The sequence below is a fragment of the Leucopleurus acutus genome (assembly GCF_964270905.1).
Source record: "Leucopleurus acutus genome assembly, chromosome: 7".
NCBI lineage: Eukaryota > Metazoa > Chordata > Mammalia > Artiodactyla > Delphinidae > Leucopleurus > Leucopleurus acutus.
This window is the reverse complement of record NC_139150.1, coordinates 58,432,137-58,450,225: the sequence shown is the minus strand read 5'-3', so window position 1 is coordinate 58,450,225 and position 18,089 is coordinate 58,432,137. Positions and strand designations below refer to the sequence as shown.

Genomic DNA, 18,089 nt, shown 5'->3' with positions numbered 1-18,089 from the left:
AACTATTGCAACATGAAACAAGTTGTCTTCCCCTTCTAGGAAGTGTGATCCTAAAAAAATGCAGGACACATTGTAATCGGTGTCATACTTTTGACCAAGTGCATATACCTAATGTATACCATATAAAATCAATAATGTGACATAAGACAAGGTACACAGCATTTTCAACATTTAGTTATTTAAAATAGTAATGTTTTTTTGCATATTATTATGGTATTAGGCATAGTATTCTCCATACATTACAGATACAAAACCTGTACTGCATAATCAGTGTGACTTAGCGAAACTAAGAGTATCTGTTAAATATCAGTAAACACATCTTTAATTAGCAATATTTCTACTTGCCTTAAGAATACAGAAAGACATCTAGGGGAAATTCAGATCATACACTTCCTTGAAAAATGCCAGGCCAGAATATTGAAACAAATGTCCTTCTATTATTATTTTCAACGAAATCCCTTGGCCAAATATTATCATTCCATGGTTCTTAGAGTAATCTGCAAATACTGAATCGTCTTTCCCATACTAACCATTTCAGCTTTAAATATTTGAAGGTTTACTAAAGACCCTCAAGAATTCAAACGCAGGAGTCACACTAAACTAATGTTTTGTTCAGTTTTTGTTTTCCTGACTCTTGCTCCTTCCCTATACCCCCTCCACCACAAACATAAGGGTAGATCTTGAAAGCAAGAAGTGAATCAAAGCAAAAAGCACCTTAAAGAGAGAAATAACTCATTTATTCAGGTAGTCAGTTCACAGTGCTTATTAAAAACCTACTCAGGACTAGACAGTGTTCTAGGTATTGGGGATATAGCACTAATTAAGTACAAGTTTGCTAATCTTGAAAAGTTACCATTGTGGGGAGTGTTGTATTTTTTGCCTTTAAGTTGACAAGGAAAAGAGGAGGACTAAGGAGCTGATTATATGAGTGTTACCTTCTGAGTTTTCTCTAAAAATTCAGCTTGTGAAACTCTCCTTTCTTCCTTAATATCACGACCTTTCTGAATCACTGTCCAGGTGAGGCCACCGGTGTTGATGATTTGTATGCTTAATTGGTAGCATTGTTGTTGTTGTTGTTTTTTGCGGGCCTCTCACTGTTGTGGCCTCTCCCGTTGCGGAGCACAGGCTCCGGACGCGCAGGCTCAGCGGCCATGGCTCACGGGCCCAGCCTCTCCGCAGCATGTGGGATCTTCCCAGACCGGGGCACGAACCCGCGTCCCCTGCATCGGCAGGCGGACTCTCAACCATTGTGCCACCAGGGAAGCCCTAATTAGTAGCATTTTGAGTTGTGCTTTTCTGCTAAAAAGAATGAACGAGATTTCTAAAATATAGATTTAATTGCAAATGTTTGTCATGTAGCTGTAATCTGTTATTACTGATGTTGGATATAGAATACATATTATGACAATAAAATGAAATACTGTAAAAAGTGATTTGTGAATAGACTTTAATTTAGCTCCTTCAGCATATTTTGAATATTAAGTAAAAGCATGAATTTGAAATTGATTGATTTGAAATTACTATTCTTTATTACCTTAAAACTATTGGTCAGATTATTTATTAAAAAATATATAGTAATGTTGCTTATGTCTTACGTCTTGAAAACAAAATGGATACTCTTCTTTTACAGCAATTTAATCCCATTTCATTTTATATCTAAAATTTTGTTCTTTTCAATGTTTATTGGCATTTAGTCATATCATTTTTTTGAAGCAAGTGTCTCATGGGCCAAGCTTGTGGTTATAATAATTGTTATAATTGGAACTACTGTTTTCTGAGGGTGCCAGATACATATTAAGAGCATTACTGGATTAGCTCATTAATCTTCACCATAAACTCATGAAATACAGTTACCCAACTGTATAGTACAATTCCAGTAATACAATTTTGCCTATTTTTCACATGAGAAAACTAAAGCAAAGAGAAGTTAAGCAACACATCCAGGATCTCATAGCTAATAAGTGGTGGATTTGGATCCAAGCCCAAAAATACAATGCTATAATACACTTCTAGTAAACTGAGATTTGTCACCTAAGCATGTCTTACTGTACTTCCTGACCACTTAGAAAACCGTCCTTTGCTATGATTTCATCTAATTAAATCTTTACTAGGTACATAATTCTGTCATTCTAATAGCAGAGTTTATGGATTCTTGTGATTTCTTAAAAGTGATGGGTATTCACTGTCTTTCTTTTTTCTCCCTGTAAGCCTTACCCAAACCTCCAGGAACTCCTGTCGTGACTGAGAGCACAGCTACAAGCATCACACTGACATGGGACTCTGGGAACCCTGAGCCTGTCTCTTACTACATCATTCAGCATAAACCTAAAAATTCTGAAGAACCTTACAAAGAAATTGATGGGGTGGCGACCACACGCTACAGTGTCGCTGGACTAAGTCCCTACTCAGATTATGAATTCAGGGTTGTTGCTGTCAATAACATTGGGCGGGGGCCTCCCAGTGAGCCCGTGCTAACACAGACCTCAGAGCAAGCACCGTCCAGTGCCCCCAGGGATGTCCAGGCACGGATGTTGAGTTCAACCACCATTTTGGTACAGTGGAAGGAACCCGAAGAGCCAAATGGACAGATTCAAGGATACCGAGTTTATTATACAATGGACCCCACTCAGCATGTTAACAACTGGATGAAACACAATGTAGCTGACAGCCAAATCACTACTATTGGCAACTTAGTGCCCCAGAAAACGTATTCTGTCAAAGTCCTGGCTTTTACCTCAATTGGAGATGGTCCTCTTTCAAGTGACATACAAGTCATCACTCAGACAGGAGGTAAGTGTGGTTCTGGATGGGGAGTAGGGTAGAAGGGAGGAGCTGGTACTAAGAAACGGCAAGGACAGAAACAAAGCACAAAATAGTATGTTTTAATTTTTGAGATTTAGAGTTTCTAAGTAAGGAGTTAGGCATATGGAAAGGAGCAGGCATGGACACTGAAAGACTATAAATAATACAGTCCTTTTAGAAGGGGGATGCATTTAGCATACTTTTTTTTTAATTGAAGTATGGTTGCTGTATAATATTACATGGGTTTCAAGTGTATAATATAGTGATTCACAATTTTTAAAGGTTATGCTCCATTTATAGTTATTATAAAATATTGGCTATATTCCCCCTGTTGTACAATATACCCTTGTAGCTTATTTTATACCTAATGGTTTGTACCTCTTACTCTCGTACCCCTATGTGTAGCATCCTTTCTTTTTAATTTGTACCCAAATGACTTGAAGAGTTTCTGCAGGAGTTGGATAAATGCATCCCCCATGCGGCATTTTGAGAATAGAAGAACTATGTTTCTTTGTATTAGCAACTCCGATAGAATAGTCCCAAAATTTATTTAATTTGTGAAGGAGTGGATGGTTCAAGATAAATTTAAAAATAAAACTATTTGTCAGGGGACCTTGGATATTTAAATGGCTTATATTTGCCAGGAAGCAACTTGCTTAAAAATGAATATTCCCTTCATGTTCTTTTCTTTTTTTCTTTGTATGGCCTCAGGGATAAAGAAAGACAGTTACCAAGATCTAAGATCAAACTTTGGGGCCTTATTCACCCATTTTCCTGGGTATTAGAGCAGATGCCAAACTATTTTATGAAGAAATACTTGGCCTTTCCCGTAGTTTTATTTTCATAAGAGGGTGTCAGACTTCTCTGGTCTTGGGTTCAAAGTGATCAGTTTTGTCCTGGGATGGGAATGAAACATAGCAGCTGTCTTCTTACATTTATTCTTGAATATCTGAGAGCTATTCATTTGACCCCTATTGTCTTGGTACCTCTTAAACTTGCATTAACCTGTGAGTGTTTTGGTGGCGTGCCATTCGTTTGTTCTGAGAATCCACATAAGAACCGTGTTATTGGAGGTGGTATCTATAATCTGTAGTCATAACTCATAGGTAATTCTGGGAATGAGTTAATGAATATTCTCAGGTGTCAGAACTAGATAAACTTACGTTTAACCGCTGACTTGTTTTTATGTTGTGGGCTTCGTGAATCTTGTGGCTGAGGACGTTTACCTATTTGCCGTGGCTACTAGGAGTCTCAGAGCATGTTTACAGCTTGCCTAGCTTCATTTTCTTTTCATACTGTTATTTGGTTCTTATTGGTTTGTTCATGGATTTATCCCTTTTTCTAATATCAAAAAAGTACAGAGTGTTTTATCATAATTATAGTGAAAATCATCCATATACCTTCCCTATTTGGCATTTTATTTCTTCTGTATTTATTTGTTATATTAATATGCATAAAAATATTGTAGATTAATTTTTCCATAAGTTTCTCATCGGAAAATGTAGAAATCAGTGAATCTTGTTCTTTTTCTTGAAAGTAGTCAACTGTTAAGAGATTATTTTTTTATTATACTATTTGAGCAGCTCCATAACCATTAAAGGATATAAGAAAGTATATAGGAAGAGTGTATACCTATACTCCACTTTTAGGTTTTCAGATGTTTCAGCTTTGATATTTTAAAAATCCCTGATCTTGGAGTAACATAACCAGGGTTTGAATCCCTACCATTTTTAGCTCCATATCCTTGGACAAGGTACTTCATCTCTCTGAACTTCAGTTTTCTCATCTAAAATAATAACCACCTTATAGAGTTTAGTGGTAGTGGGTTTTTTTCTAAGGCTGCCATACAAAATACCACTTACTGGGTGGCTTAAACAACAGGAATTTATCATCTTGCAGTTCTAGTGATTAGAAGTTCAAGAACAAAGTGTCAGCAGGATCGGTTCCTTCTGAGAGCTGTGAGGGAGATGCGGGGCCTCCCGCCTAGCTCTTGGGGGTTTGCTGGTGGTCTTGGCTGTTCTTGGCTTGTGGGAGCATCACCCTGATCTCTGCCTTCATGGTCCCATGGCATTCTCCCTAAGCGCTTGTCTCTTGCGTCCAAATTTCCCTTTTTTATAAGATACCAGTCATAATGGATTAGGGTCTAACCTAATGATATCATCTTGACTAATTACATCTGCAACAATCCTATTTCCAAATAAGGTCATTTTCTCAGATTCTTGGTGTTAGGAATTCAACATATGAAATTTTGTGGGACACACTTCAACCCGTAACAAAGCTATCGATTAGATAACGGATAGAAATATTTTATAACTTCAGTAATATATAATCATCGTCATAATAATTGCCATGTGCTGGAAACTCTGCTAGTAGGTGTATTAATTCTTACTGCTCAATTAGGTAGATGTGGAATTATCTCATTTGCCAGTGAGTAAATTGAGGATCGATGAAGGTAAAAAGATTCAGGAACTTCCTTTGGGTCATTAAGTGGACACTCTAGATACCTTTAAGCACCATTATCTTTTAAATTAATAATTTGCTAATGTCTTATTTTTTGGTGACTACTAGGTTTTAGTGCCCACTAGGTGCTCAATAAATAAATAGAGGCAGGAAACACAGGGTGTCATGTATTCATACCTCTATTCAAGAATTATATATGGGACTTCCCTGGTGGTGCAGTGGTTAAGAATCTGCCTGCCAATGCAGGGGATGCAGGTTCGAGCCCTGGTCCAGGAAGATCCCACATGCTGTGGAGCAACTAAGCCCGTGCATCACAACTCCTGAGCCTGTGCTCTAGAGCCCGTGAGCCACAACTACTGAGCCTGTGTGCCACAACTACTGAAACCTGAATGCCTAGAGCCCGTGCTCCGCAACAAGAGAAGCCACCGCAATGAGAAGCCCGCTCACTGCAACGAAGAGTAGCCCCCACTCGCCACAACTAGAGAAAGACCTCGTGCAGCAAAGAAGGCCCAATGCAGCCAAAAATAAATAAATAAATTTATTTTTTTAAAAAAGGAGGGCTTCCCTGGTGGCGCAGTGGTTGAGAGTCCGCCTGCCGATGCAGGGGACACGGGTTCGTGCCCCGGTCCGGGAAGATCCCACATGCCGCGGAGCGGCTGGGCCCGTGAGCCATGGCCGCTGAGCCTGCGCGTCCCGAGCCTGTGCTCCGCAACGGGAGAGGCCACAACAGTGAGAGGCCCGCGTACCGCAAAAAAAAAAAAAAAGAATTGTATATGATTTACATCTGAAATACTTGAGGTGGCTATTAGGTTATCCCAGTGCAGAAGTACATTAAACCATTTAGACATTAAAAATTTTTTTTTAAGAAGTAGAAGGAATACCTTTTTTATAGAACGTTATCATACTCAGTCACCAAGTTTGGTTCTTAATTTTCTAACTACAAATTTAAACATACAAATCTGTAGCGTTTCATAATATTATATTCTTATGACAGAAGGATTTAGCTATCTAAGAAACCAAATAGTTACTGAAACTAAATTCAACCAAAACATAAGAATCCTTGAGAATCATGAGAATCCTTATATTCAGAACATAAAATGACAGTAATGCTTTCAGTCACTTTTTAATAAAAGATACAGAACTGATGTTTAAATAGATCATATTTTGTTTTGCTGTATTACCAGGGGACATAATGTAACATAAATCATAACTCAGTGAAGGTAACATTATGACAGGAGCAATTGAGTTAATGTGATCCAGGGACTCCGGACCTAAAAACAAATCTAGATGAATGGATCACAGATGCATTAAAATAGCTGTTCTCAATCTCTGTTTAACTTTTTTTACATTAAGATATTTCCTAGAACCTTCCATAATAGTTGTAATTTTAATACCCATTGATTGAGAAGATATATAATGACATAATGACTTGTGCCTGCCGAGATCAATAGGCTAAGAAAACCTTCCAAAATGGCACTATGATTTGATCTGTTCTCTAGGCTTAATTAACAAAGGCCATTTGATGTTAGTGGACACCTGCCAAATACAATGATGTTAGTTCTGATATAATTAATTCTGAGCTGCTCCTGACTAGCTGATTCATAGGATCACTGCTAGACAAAGACATAAAACCATTATGAAAGATTCTTTTAGTTAGGTTATATAAGATTTAAGTTTATGATTCTTCTCACTACAATTTTATCTTTTCCAAACCTACAAAAATTTACTGATCAATAACATGCATGAACTTCTCAAATATTTTAATTTCATATACACAGAGATACACTTTTTTGTCTACTTTATCTAAAAGGTATACATTTCATTTTATTATCTTTAATTCCCTGACAGTAATATTCCTATTTTTGTTTAAAATCAGACTGTGCAGAAACAGTATTTAGAAATAAAGTGAGTTTAAGAGGGACATTATTACTTTTGATCTTATCTAAAATTATTGTCACATGTATTGATATAAATGGAGGATTGATGTAAGTTTGTATATTTCTGGTAATATAGAAAGTCAAAATATCTATGTTATAGTCAGTAATATATCCCCTTAATTATGAATATTAGTACAGATGAAAATATTAAGTAATCTTTACATGGTTTTAAATATGAAAAGATTTTGGTTAAAATGATTATTTTCTAGAAATATTGGTTAATCTTCCAAGTTTTCCATAGCTTTAATTTCTGGCATTATAGTGACTTGCAAGTAATTCACCTTGGAAATACATGGACCATGTGGCCATTGACATGGGAAGTATTTATGTTGTGCTAGAAAAAAGTCTCTGCTATGAAAAAACACATTCGGGAAGGATGTCTCATATAGTTTTCTCTTGTACGTAATTATAATAAGAACATAGGGTAACTATATTTTACAAAAGAAGTACAAATAAAACTCTGATAAGGAAATGTAATAAATTAACATTTTAAACCTAATGCACTAACATAAATGTTGCTTGTTGTTCCTGCTAATTGGAGGCATTCTAAAGCTGTTAAATCCCAATGTGTGTCTTTTTCCTGAACTTTCTTTAGAAAACATATCTTACCTCTAATTCTTCTATGCATTTAATAGATTCTTGGGGAAAGTACTGATTTATATGTACACACCTTAATAGTTTAGGTCTTTGGAAGGAAAATAATTTATACACATTTAATAAATAAATATTAATGAGTAGCATCAACTTTAAACATTTTGAAGAAGCAAAATTGTTATAAAACTATGACATTTTAGAGACATTGTGCTTTAGGTTTCCAGTACTTTATAAACCATTTCATTACTATATATCAACAGACCTATATAAGCAAACTAGAAAAGACTGATTTCCAATAGCAAAAATTATGAGCCCCATTTGAATTCTTTCTCTAAATAGTTTTAGCAATGAGTAAAGGCGTGCTGGTTGTAAATACAACTGTAATAAAATTTTCACTTTTTCTTATTGATGTTTAATGACAGTTGAGAGTAAGATTTGTGCAGGTGCTTGTGTATTAAGTACTTATTTTGTCAATGATATATCTGCAGCACTTACAAATCAGACTCCTTGTTTGAATTTTGTTTTGTTTTGTTTTACTGCCACTATAATCCTGGCTGTTGCTTTTATTGTTGTTATTATCATTTGTCAATATGCTAGATACATTTTAAAATATGTACCTTATTAGAGCACTAGACATTTTAGTAATAATGTGTTTTTTAGTCTTTTTGGTAACGTTTCATATTTATATTATGGTGAGGTGAAATTGTTTTTTAGCCATTTTATATGTGCTAACCCCTTTCTCTTCAGAGATATTCCCTAAAATTTAGTCAAATATTGATCTCTTCCAATATCATCAGAGTTCAGATGACATGCAGATTTTCTTCTCACTTCTTACTCATTCTCCATTCTCTGTGAGTTGCCTTCAGATATACGGAGTATATTAGTATTACTGCTCTAATGTTTCCCATTTCTCAATGGGGTTATAATCTTATTTTAGGGAATTGACAGCTCATATTTGTATTTCCTTGTGGACATTAAATAAGTAATCAAGAAGAAGGGTATAACAACACCACTTTACCAAATATAAGGATGTCTTCAATATAATTTTAAAGAAAAATTTGTGTTCCTACTTTTCTTTCCTCTTTCCACATCTAAATTCTATTGGTTTATGGTCAACATTAACACGTCTTTTTTTAATGTAGATGATTGCACTAAGGTTTCAGGATGGGTTCTTTTTATTCTCCCGTGTGTTTTCCAGAATCTCAGATTTTTCCTTAAAATGTATCTTTGGTTAATTGATGAGGAAAATGCTACAGCACAGAAAAGCTCTTAAATAAAATACATAGAGAAAAACATGAAGTAAGTGAAGATAAAAGAATGTCAGTAAGTTTGAGGTGTCAAGACTGTGAGAGCATTAAATATATATACATACAAATATCTATACCTATCTATCTATCTATCTATAGAGATGGGGAGAGTGAGAGGAAGACAGTAAGGGAGGGAGGGAAGGAGGGAGAAGGGATGTGAGAAAACAAATATAAATGTTAATAGAACCTTTGTAGCCACAGTATTTGGTATAAAAATCTAACTGACAGATAATGAAGTATTCCCTGTGTCTCCAAGTGGCACAGACAAAATAAATATGACAGTTTGGAGTCCACTAACGTGTTTTCTAGTAAACATATATTATGATCATTAGGACTATTATGTTTGGGGAATGTATAAATAAATACGTTAATTTCACAGCTTTTTTTCTTTTCCTTTGAAGCCTCAGCTTCATTGTGGTTGTTTCAGTAATGACTAGATGATCCTGAGGAAGCAACATCTTTAGGTGAATCCACAATTCCCGAGAAAGTCTGAGTAGCGTCACCCCTAAGACACGTATGGGCATCGAGTCTGATATAATAAAAAGATCTTTTAAAGCCCTGGTCCTTATGCTGGGTTTTGCCTGTAGACACATTTTGCCTAATACAGTGTTTTTCAGTTAACTTCAACTAATTCAGTTTATTTCTGATTGTAAAAAGTTAAAAGATTTTACCTAGAAGATTCATTATCAACTTCTGCTGAAAAATCAGAACCTTGGGCAAGACTGGACCCACATTCCACAAGGCAGCCGTGTCCTGGCTCTGAGCATCACTGACTCCTGGTGGCCCAGGCACTCCCCCGTTGACCCTGGGCCTGCATGGCCTGTGCACTCATCTAAGTCATCTGCCCGGCACCTCTAGGCATTGGTGTTTGACCACAAGTTTAAAATCTATTAAATTCCCCTCCAGACCACTTCAAAAGAAGATGTTGAAAGCAGAGGAGGAGAACCCTGTTTGTATTATTCGAAGAGACTCACCATCCAGTCGTGTGGCCACTTCCTACTTACTTTGTCCCAAACTAAAATGGACAGTACACCCTCTGAGGCTTTGATGTAGCTATTTCATTATTTAGAAGGAGAGGGCTTTGAATAGAACCAAACAGAATTAGAGAATTAAAGGAAGTGTGTGGCACTAAACAAGGATGAAACATTGAGACCTACCAGGAATTTGTTTGAGACAAATTAAAAGCAAAAAAGTAAACAGTTTTAAGTAAGAAAAAGTTAATTGGATTCCCACAATGTTTTCAATCACTGTCACTCAATTTATTATTAGCCTTAGCAGGAAGGAAATACGTAACAAGCAATTATTATCCTGAGAGCAGCCCTTCAACACTCTCCATGTTTTTAATTCTTGACAGCACTTTATTTGGTTTGGTTTAAGTCAGAAGTTATAACAAGGTGTTCTTCTTTCCCAGATGTGTGGAAGTTGGGGAAAGAAAAAGGGAATAAAACTAGAGAAAAAGCAGTGACTGCATACATATGCATAGGTGTGTGTATTTTTAGGCTGAGAAAACCTTTCATGATCTGAATATTAGAATCCAATCATAATTTCCCCATCTGTCTGATCATTCTTGGCTTCCATCGCTGCTCCTACCTGTGCTATTGGTATTTTCTTTTTAGAAGTAATGCATTTTCTATTTGTTTTGTTATTTGCCTGATTGTTTTTCTTATTTCCCTCTGTTCTACCTTCTCTTGCTCTTGATCTTTTATCTTCTTTTGTCTCTACCTCTCACCTCTCAGTCTGAATGATTGTGTTAGGTCACCCACTGGGCAGGTACTTAAAAAAAAAAATAGATACTCAGTTCAGAAAGTACATTCCTGGAGGCATCAAATTAATGAGTATCTCGAGGTCTGTGATACGGAAGGAGAGAAAGGAAAATGAATGAAATTAGAAATGTGAAGCACTGATTATTGGTGGCCTTAAGCATCAGTCCAAACATGAGTGTGTGCACGTGTACACACACACACACACACACACACACACACACACACACACACACAGAGTCACAGGTTAACAGACCAGAGTAATGAAATGATGATTAGGGATTGATTCCAGAAACCATTGTAGACCCCTTTAGATTTTAATCTTTTTTTAAACAAAAGGCATTTTTTTCATCATGCTACAGAGAGATGACTATAGAAAGAAAAGAAAGTAATGCATTTTATATCTCCAAAGACCTTCTTTATGGTGAAAATGATGCTTTAGGTATTGTTTAAGAAATTGATGTCGGGCTTCCCGGGTGGCGCAGTGGTTGAGAGTCCGCCTGCCGATGCAGGGGACACGGGTTCGTGCCCTGGTCCAGGAAGATCCCACATGCCGCGGAGCTGCTGGGCCCGTGAGCCACGGCTGCTGAGCCTGCGCGTCCGGAGCCTGTGCTCTGCAGTGGGAGAGGCCACAACAGTGAGAGGCCCGCGTACCGAAAAAAAAATAAATAAAGAAAGAAAGAAAAAAAAAAAAAGAAATTGATGTCATACATCAGCTACAAGTTATATTATTTGTATATGTTTTTGAATGTTCATGCTTATTTGCCAAAAATACTTTAGATGTTCTTTTCCCCTCTGGAGTGAAGTATTATTCTTGTTTTTTACAAATATACACAGAATTCTCGTGTGAACTTGTGGGAATATGGTCATATGTTCAGCTATGGCACTTTGAAACATGCCTCAATATCCGGGGTAATGATCAAAATATTTAATGGCCGCTAAGGCATGGGCACCAACCAATTAGAGTAGACATTGGCTGAGAACAATGTAAGTAAGAGTAGCTGTGCTACTGATGCCCTGAAGTGCATTAGCCTTGTGTATAATGGATAGAGGACCTCGTGGGATTAGTTGCTAACTAGGAGGTTGGGGTTAGTAAAATTTATTCTAATTCAACATTTGGGTAAGATGCTTTCAACTGGATTGATGTCCCATTCTTGATTACATATGATATATGGCTTTTCCAAATTGTCTATTGCATGGATTACATGACTAATACGAGAATTATAGATGACCTCTGTTACGTTCCTATATTTGTGATAATAAGTGTATTCTATACACTTTTCAACTTGTGTAGTAATTTAGCTCCATCTCACTAGGGACAATATTAAATTTATATTGTGTCTAGTGTATTAACTCATATTAAAGTCATTAGAGATTAGAAAGAATTGTTAGTTTTTTAAATTCTCTCTCTCTTTTTTTTTTTTACATCTTTTTAAAACGTGGGTTGGTAAGAAAAAAATACTAATGATTCTGCTTGCCTGTAGGTTTTGTTAATGGAGTAGAGGTGGGATTTTATAAACCTAATTGGAAATAATTTTAAAAGTAAACTGTAGCATTAGAGAATAAGTTCCCACTCAGTTGTAAAGGAACAATAGCTTTTATGTGTTTAACAATTGGTGTGATTTAGGCAATATTTATCCCAAGTGCTTTACATAAATCATCACATTTATTACTTACAATGATATTATAAAGTAAATATTATTCTTAAAATTGAATTCAGAGACTGATATATTTTACATTTGCTAATTTCACATCTTGCATATATATTAAACCACTCAGGGACAAGCACAGTATTTATAACATTGTTCTTGTCCCTTAAAGGAGGAAAACTGGGCTTTATATTGACAGGCTAACTTGGACAATGTAAGGCACCTAGCTCTCCATTTAGCTAATACGTGCAGACACTGAGTGAAAAGTTTAAACAGTTAATGAAAGAACTTCTGAATATTTCTGGTGATGGTGAGCTCACTCCTTTGCCTCCCTGATTTTAGTGCCAGGGCAGCCACTAAACTTCAAGGCAGAACCTGAATCGGAAACAAGTATTTTGCTCTCTTGGACGCCCCCACGTTCAGACACCATCGCCAGCTATGAACTAGTCTACAAAGATGGGGAGCATGGAAAAGAGGTAGGACTGTGCTTTTCGCCTTGTCGTCATTCTCTACACACAAGCACTGCTCTCATTTTGTGTAATTGCCCAAGTTCTGTTAAAAGGTCAGATATCTACAGAGGACCTTGGTGGAAAAGATTTATTCATCAAAAGAGAAGCTTGACCAAAAAGACAGAAAGAGTATTTGGAGACTTGCTGGGGTTAGGACAAAAGAAACAAAAAACAGCTATTGTCTGTATTGGAAATTTCTTTTTTTAATTCTGGTTTCTAAGTTACTTATGGAAGTATCTGCTTGTAAAAGAATATACTCCTTGAGATTTGGGGATTTCCTTTCTTTGTTTTCTGCATTAAAATGCTTAAGTCACTGTTAACACATGACTAAGTGAGCTCCAAGGCTTTGTTTGGGTAGATGAATTTGTCTAAACTGGTTTCAGAGAAAGATGCCCCATAGCAAATGTTTGTTTGTATGCCAATGATTGTTTGATATGAATGTGGAAATACATACATATATATATATATATATATATATATAGTTTATGTTACACAAATAAAATAACAGACTGTGGAAGGCTAGAAATTGTTAATAGTTACTGAAAAGAGAAATAAAAATCAAAATAACTAACACATACATTAACAGGCACTATAATAATGGTTTCACACATATTGTCAATCCTTACAGTAGTGCTTTGAGTCAGCCTCTATTATTAATCTATTTCACATATTATAACAAAATGGAGACACGGAAAAAATTAAATGATTAAATAATTTGCCCAGAGCCTCATACTACTGAATGGTAGAGCTGGAATTTGAATCTAGACAATTTCCAGAATCTATGTTCTTAACCATTAGGATATACCGGCCCTTGGGTATACTTTGAATAGATTATATAAATCAGTATTAAGATACATCTAATATTTTCAGAAAGGGATAGTAATAAATATGTTTCTTTTGTTATCGTAAAACCCATTAAGGGGAACATTAGGACAAAAAGTTGGTAAAACTCTATGTGAAAACTCAATCCACCAAGCCATTTTGTTGTACCTCTTAGCATCCTTTATCTTAAAAATATCTTCACAAAGCAAAACAGCCCCTAAGTTCTAAAAAAAGAATACCTTTCTTAAACACTCACATACTAAATGAACTGTTACCAATTAACTTGTGGCTCATCATTTTGAACGCTATAATACATTAATATGCTACTGTAAACTTCTATTTTATTACATCTCTTTGAAGTGAGCAGAATCTCCAAAGACCAGGTTCTAAAAGCAATGCTTTTAGATTTAGCTAACAAAGCTGATACAAATTAATCACTCAAAAAGTTCTAGAACTGAAGTGCTGATATATAACGTAAAGTACTCGTGTTACAGCTGTTGGTGTTTGTGATAAGACATAAATTAGCATTAAATTATTCTAAATACTTACCATTACCCAACTAAAAAACAAATAAAAACAGTTAAAGAGAGTGCCAGTCCTTTGGAAACACTATGGATACTTGACTATTGGCATACCTACTCTGCTTTACAATTGTTTATTTAGGAAATTCCTTTTTTTCTTGTTATTTGGTAAATCTAAAATTTCTGAAAAGTTTGTATTTGCAAGCCAGAACACCCTAGGGGTGTTTTCTCTAGTTTTATATCTGAATTGCCCTTGACTGACTTCTGTTTGTGTGAACAGCAAATGCTATTCGATAAAAAGCCTTATAAGATTTTTGATGCCATTACTAGACTACATAATGGCATGCATTTTAAGGTTTACTACAGGCTCATGTTCAATCTGAGATTGACTACCCATAGATAGCTATATCTTTGCTAAAATGCAAAGGCAGATTTCAAGCATAAAAATAAGTTACCATATTCAAGTAAAAAAACCTTATTTCAAAAGCCCTTTATGATGTTAACAGTTATAGAAGAGTTGGTGATTTCTTTTTTCTAGCTGTAGGTTCCATATTCACAAAGAAAGGAAGTGTTAAAATCAATTTGAAATCAACCTAGGGTAACAGTATAGTTTCATATACATTATCCATCTTTCTTCAGTAACTGACATCCGATTTTTATTCCCTCAGGCCTTGGCAATTCCAGATCTCTTTCATAACAACCTCACGTGAACTGTATGCCGGTTTCCATTGTTACTTCCGGCCATATTTTCTTTGCCCCTATTTACGTTGCAGATGGTCACGGGAGATGAGCTAGACATCTCTTCAAATGGAATGTTAGGCATAAGCCATTGTCAGGGGCGGGGGTCAGTTTCCATTGTGGGCAATGCATTCATGGGTGGTGGGCCTCTCACTCCCTCTTATCTGATGCATTTGGAAAACTGTCATCGTTAGATAGATCCCTGACTTCCTTTTTAACAGTTGTCTTATTTGTTGTAGAAACTTGCCTTTTAAACTGGTATCTTCATTACGTACTTCCCCTAGTAGAGTCCTTGATACTCACTGTTGATTATGTTTGTGATATTTTGATGACATTATAACCCTGATTACAGAAATCTGATGTTCTGGGCAGTGTGCTAAAAATATATGCACTGGGCTTCCCTGGTGGCGCAGTGATTGAGAGTCCACCTGCCAGTGCAGGGGACGCAGGTTCGTGCCCCGGTCCGGAAGGATCCCACATGCCACGGAGCGGCTGGGCCCGTGAGCCATGGCCGCTGGGCCTGCGCGTCCGGAGGCTGTGCTCCTGCAACGGGAGAGGCCGCGGCAGTGGGAGGTCCGCATATGGCAAAAAAAAAAAAAAAAAAAAATATATATATATATATATATATATGCACAAATCTTAACGAAGATGACCAAGGTCCCTTGTTACTTATCCACAGCAACGGATTACCATTGAGCCAGGGACATCTTATAGACTGCAAGGGCTGAGACCAAACAGCTTGTACTACTTCCGTCTGGCTGCACGCTCTCCCCAAGGCCTGGGTGCTTCCACAGCTGAAATATCAGCAAGAACCATGCAGTCAAGTAGGTGTCTCTCTTTGCTTACTTTCTGCCCTTTTCTTCACTAGGTGGCGTTGCCAGCTCTTATCCCCACCAACAACAAACCTGCTAATTAATATTTAATAGTTGGTAGTCTCTATACTAGCAAGTGTCCAATTTGGGGGAGTAGAGCGCCATGACCTTGGTTTTCAGACTGGATCCAAATGACAGATCCCATTCTCCCACTTCCAAAATTGAAAGACATTCAGGGAAGTTAGGAAACCTACTTGAGAAAAATGGGTAAAGGCGTTGGATCAGGCCCCATTTAATGAATTATAAACCTGTAAAGCAAAATTCAGATTGAGAAAGCTGCAAAATAATCAGAGGAGGGCTTAGCAAACTAAAGAGACAGCAAAAGACCAAACTTTTATCTTTTCTAAGCACACAGGTTTTAACTTTGCTGATGACCAAGTCTTCATGTCACGTATTTTTTCCCTAGTTTGTTGTTAACTTTGCAAGTAGTTCATGTGGAAATTTGGAACATTCACAGAAAATCTGTATTTGTACAAATTTAGGAACAATGGAATAATCACAAGTATATTTGCAATCCTAAATTGTATTTTGTTTCCTCAGGTTCAAATTCTTTTGGGGACTGTTACTCTAAAGCATAGTTGTGTTTATCACAATGGAGTTCATTGTGTCTAGGGACGATTGTTTTGCATAAAGTATTATATGGCAGGTTGTTTTTGATGGAAAGTTTGGTGGCTTATACTACTATTGTTTGCTCTTTATTAATAAGTTTCTATAATTAGTCTATTAACCATTTACCTTAAATTGACCAGTTTTATGGACTTATTTCCTTAGATTTTTAAAATATTTTACATTTTATATGTGATTTAAAAAATTTTTATGTCATTTAATCTAGTGACATAGATATGTATAAAATGAATACATTAAATTTTATAAAGAGAATGCTCTATTGACCTGATTTTTAGATTTATCAGCAAACATGAAATTTACATTTTTTTAGAAGATGAATTTCCTTTCATATAAGCAAGTCTTCCATCATTTCATTTTCTATAGATACTTGAAATCTTTCAGGGTTTTTGATGATAAAATTCATATTTTTCCTCAACACATGATTATTCATATGAAAAGCCTTAGGATTCTGTTGCTTAGTCCCTTACTGATGATAGCTTATTCCCATAAAATTTCCTTTTTTAAAACTGAAGCATGTAAATCAATGCAGTATTGTATGTCTGCTTTGAATTCCAGGCAGGCTAATAAGTAATATTGCAGAAGGTAATTCTTAAAATCAGACAATTAAAAGAAATGTGACACGCTTTAATATTATATTTTGCATGGTTTACAAACTTGACTGTTTTGCATACGCACACATATATATTTATACATACATACTTACATACAAAGAGACAGAATGAACTTTTTATAGACACATCAAAGGCTTATCCACTCTTTATTTTATTAAGGTTTCAAGTGGTGCTACAGATACTTTCACAGAATAGGAGGTCTGAAGGTAGGAATGTAGTGACCACCAAATCAGTTTTTCAAAAAGCGTTACAAATGAGTCTTTGCTGTTACATGAACAACTCAATTTATTATGAATGCTAATGCATATAAAATAGTTTCATAATTTGAAATATAAGAATCTTTGGTCAGAATCAATAAAAATGATGTTCTTGGGATTTTGCAAACCTTATACCAAATATATAAGGCTGTTTTACGAGGATTTCCTTTTTGTCTGTACAAGGATCTTTTCATTTTGATTGCCTGTAATGAAGAACACAAGACATGTAAATTAAGAAAGACTGATGGGGCTTCCCTGGTGGCGCAGTGGTTGAGAGTCCGCCTGCCGATGCAGGGGACACGGGTTCGTGCCCTGGTCCGGGAAGATCCCACATGCCGCGGAGCGGCTAGGCCCGTGAGCCATGGCCGCTGAGCCTGCGCGTCCGGAGCCTGTGCTCCGCAACGGGAGAGGCCATAACAGTGAGAGGCCCGCGTACCACAAAAAAAAAAAAAAGAAAGAAAGACTGATGATCGTCTAAATAATCAGATACACCTGACACTACATAATATTAAGGCTCACAAAGTGTAAAGAAATACCCAAACTACATGTTCAAATACAAAAAATTAGAAATGATTTACTCATTCTACCATATATATTGCCTTATATCAAAAATATATATATAT

The 18,089-nt window shown here is 36.2% G+C and overlaps 1 protein-coding gene across 7 annotated transcripts in view; it reads left to right on the top strand.

Moving 5' to 3' along the window:
- PTPRD (protein tyrosine phosphatase receptor type D) overlaps positions 1–18,089 on the top strand; it is a 1,574,709-nt gene that overhangs the window by 1,381,028 nt on the left and 175,592 nt on the right. For all 7 annotated transcript variants that reach the window (XM_082842820.1, XM_082842821.1, XM_082842823.1 and 4 more), the window contains 3 exons: positions 2,209–2,790; positions 12,852–12,985; positions 15,779–15,923. In XM_082842820.1, the coding sequence (XP_082698946.1) occupies positions 2,209–2,790; positions 12,852–12,985; positions 15,779–15,923 (861 nt within the window). The remainder of the gene's footprint in view (positions 1–2,208; positions 2,791–12,851; positions 12,986–15,778; positions 15,924–18,089) is intronic.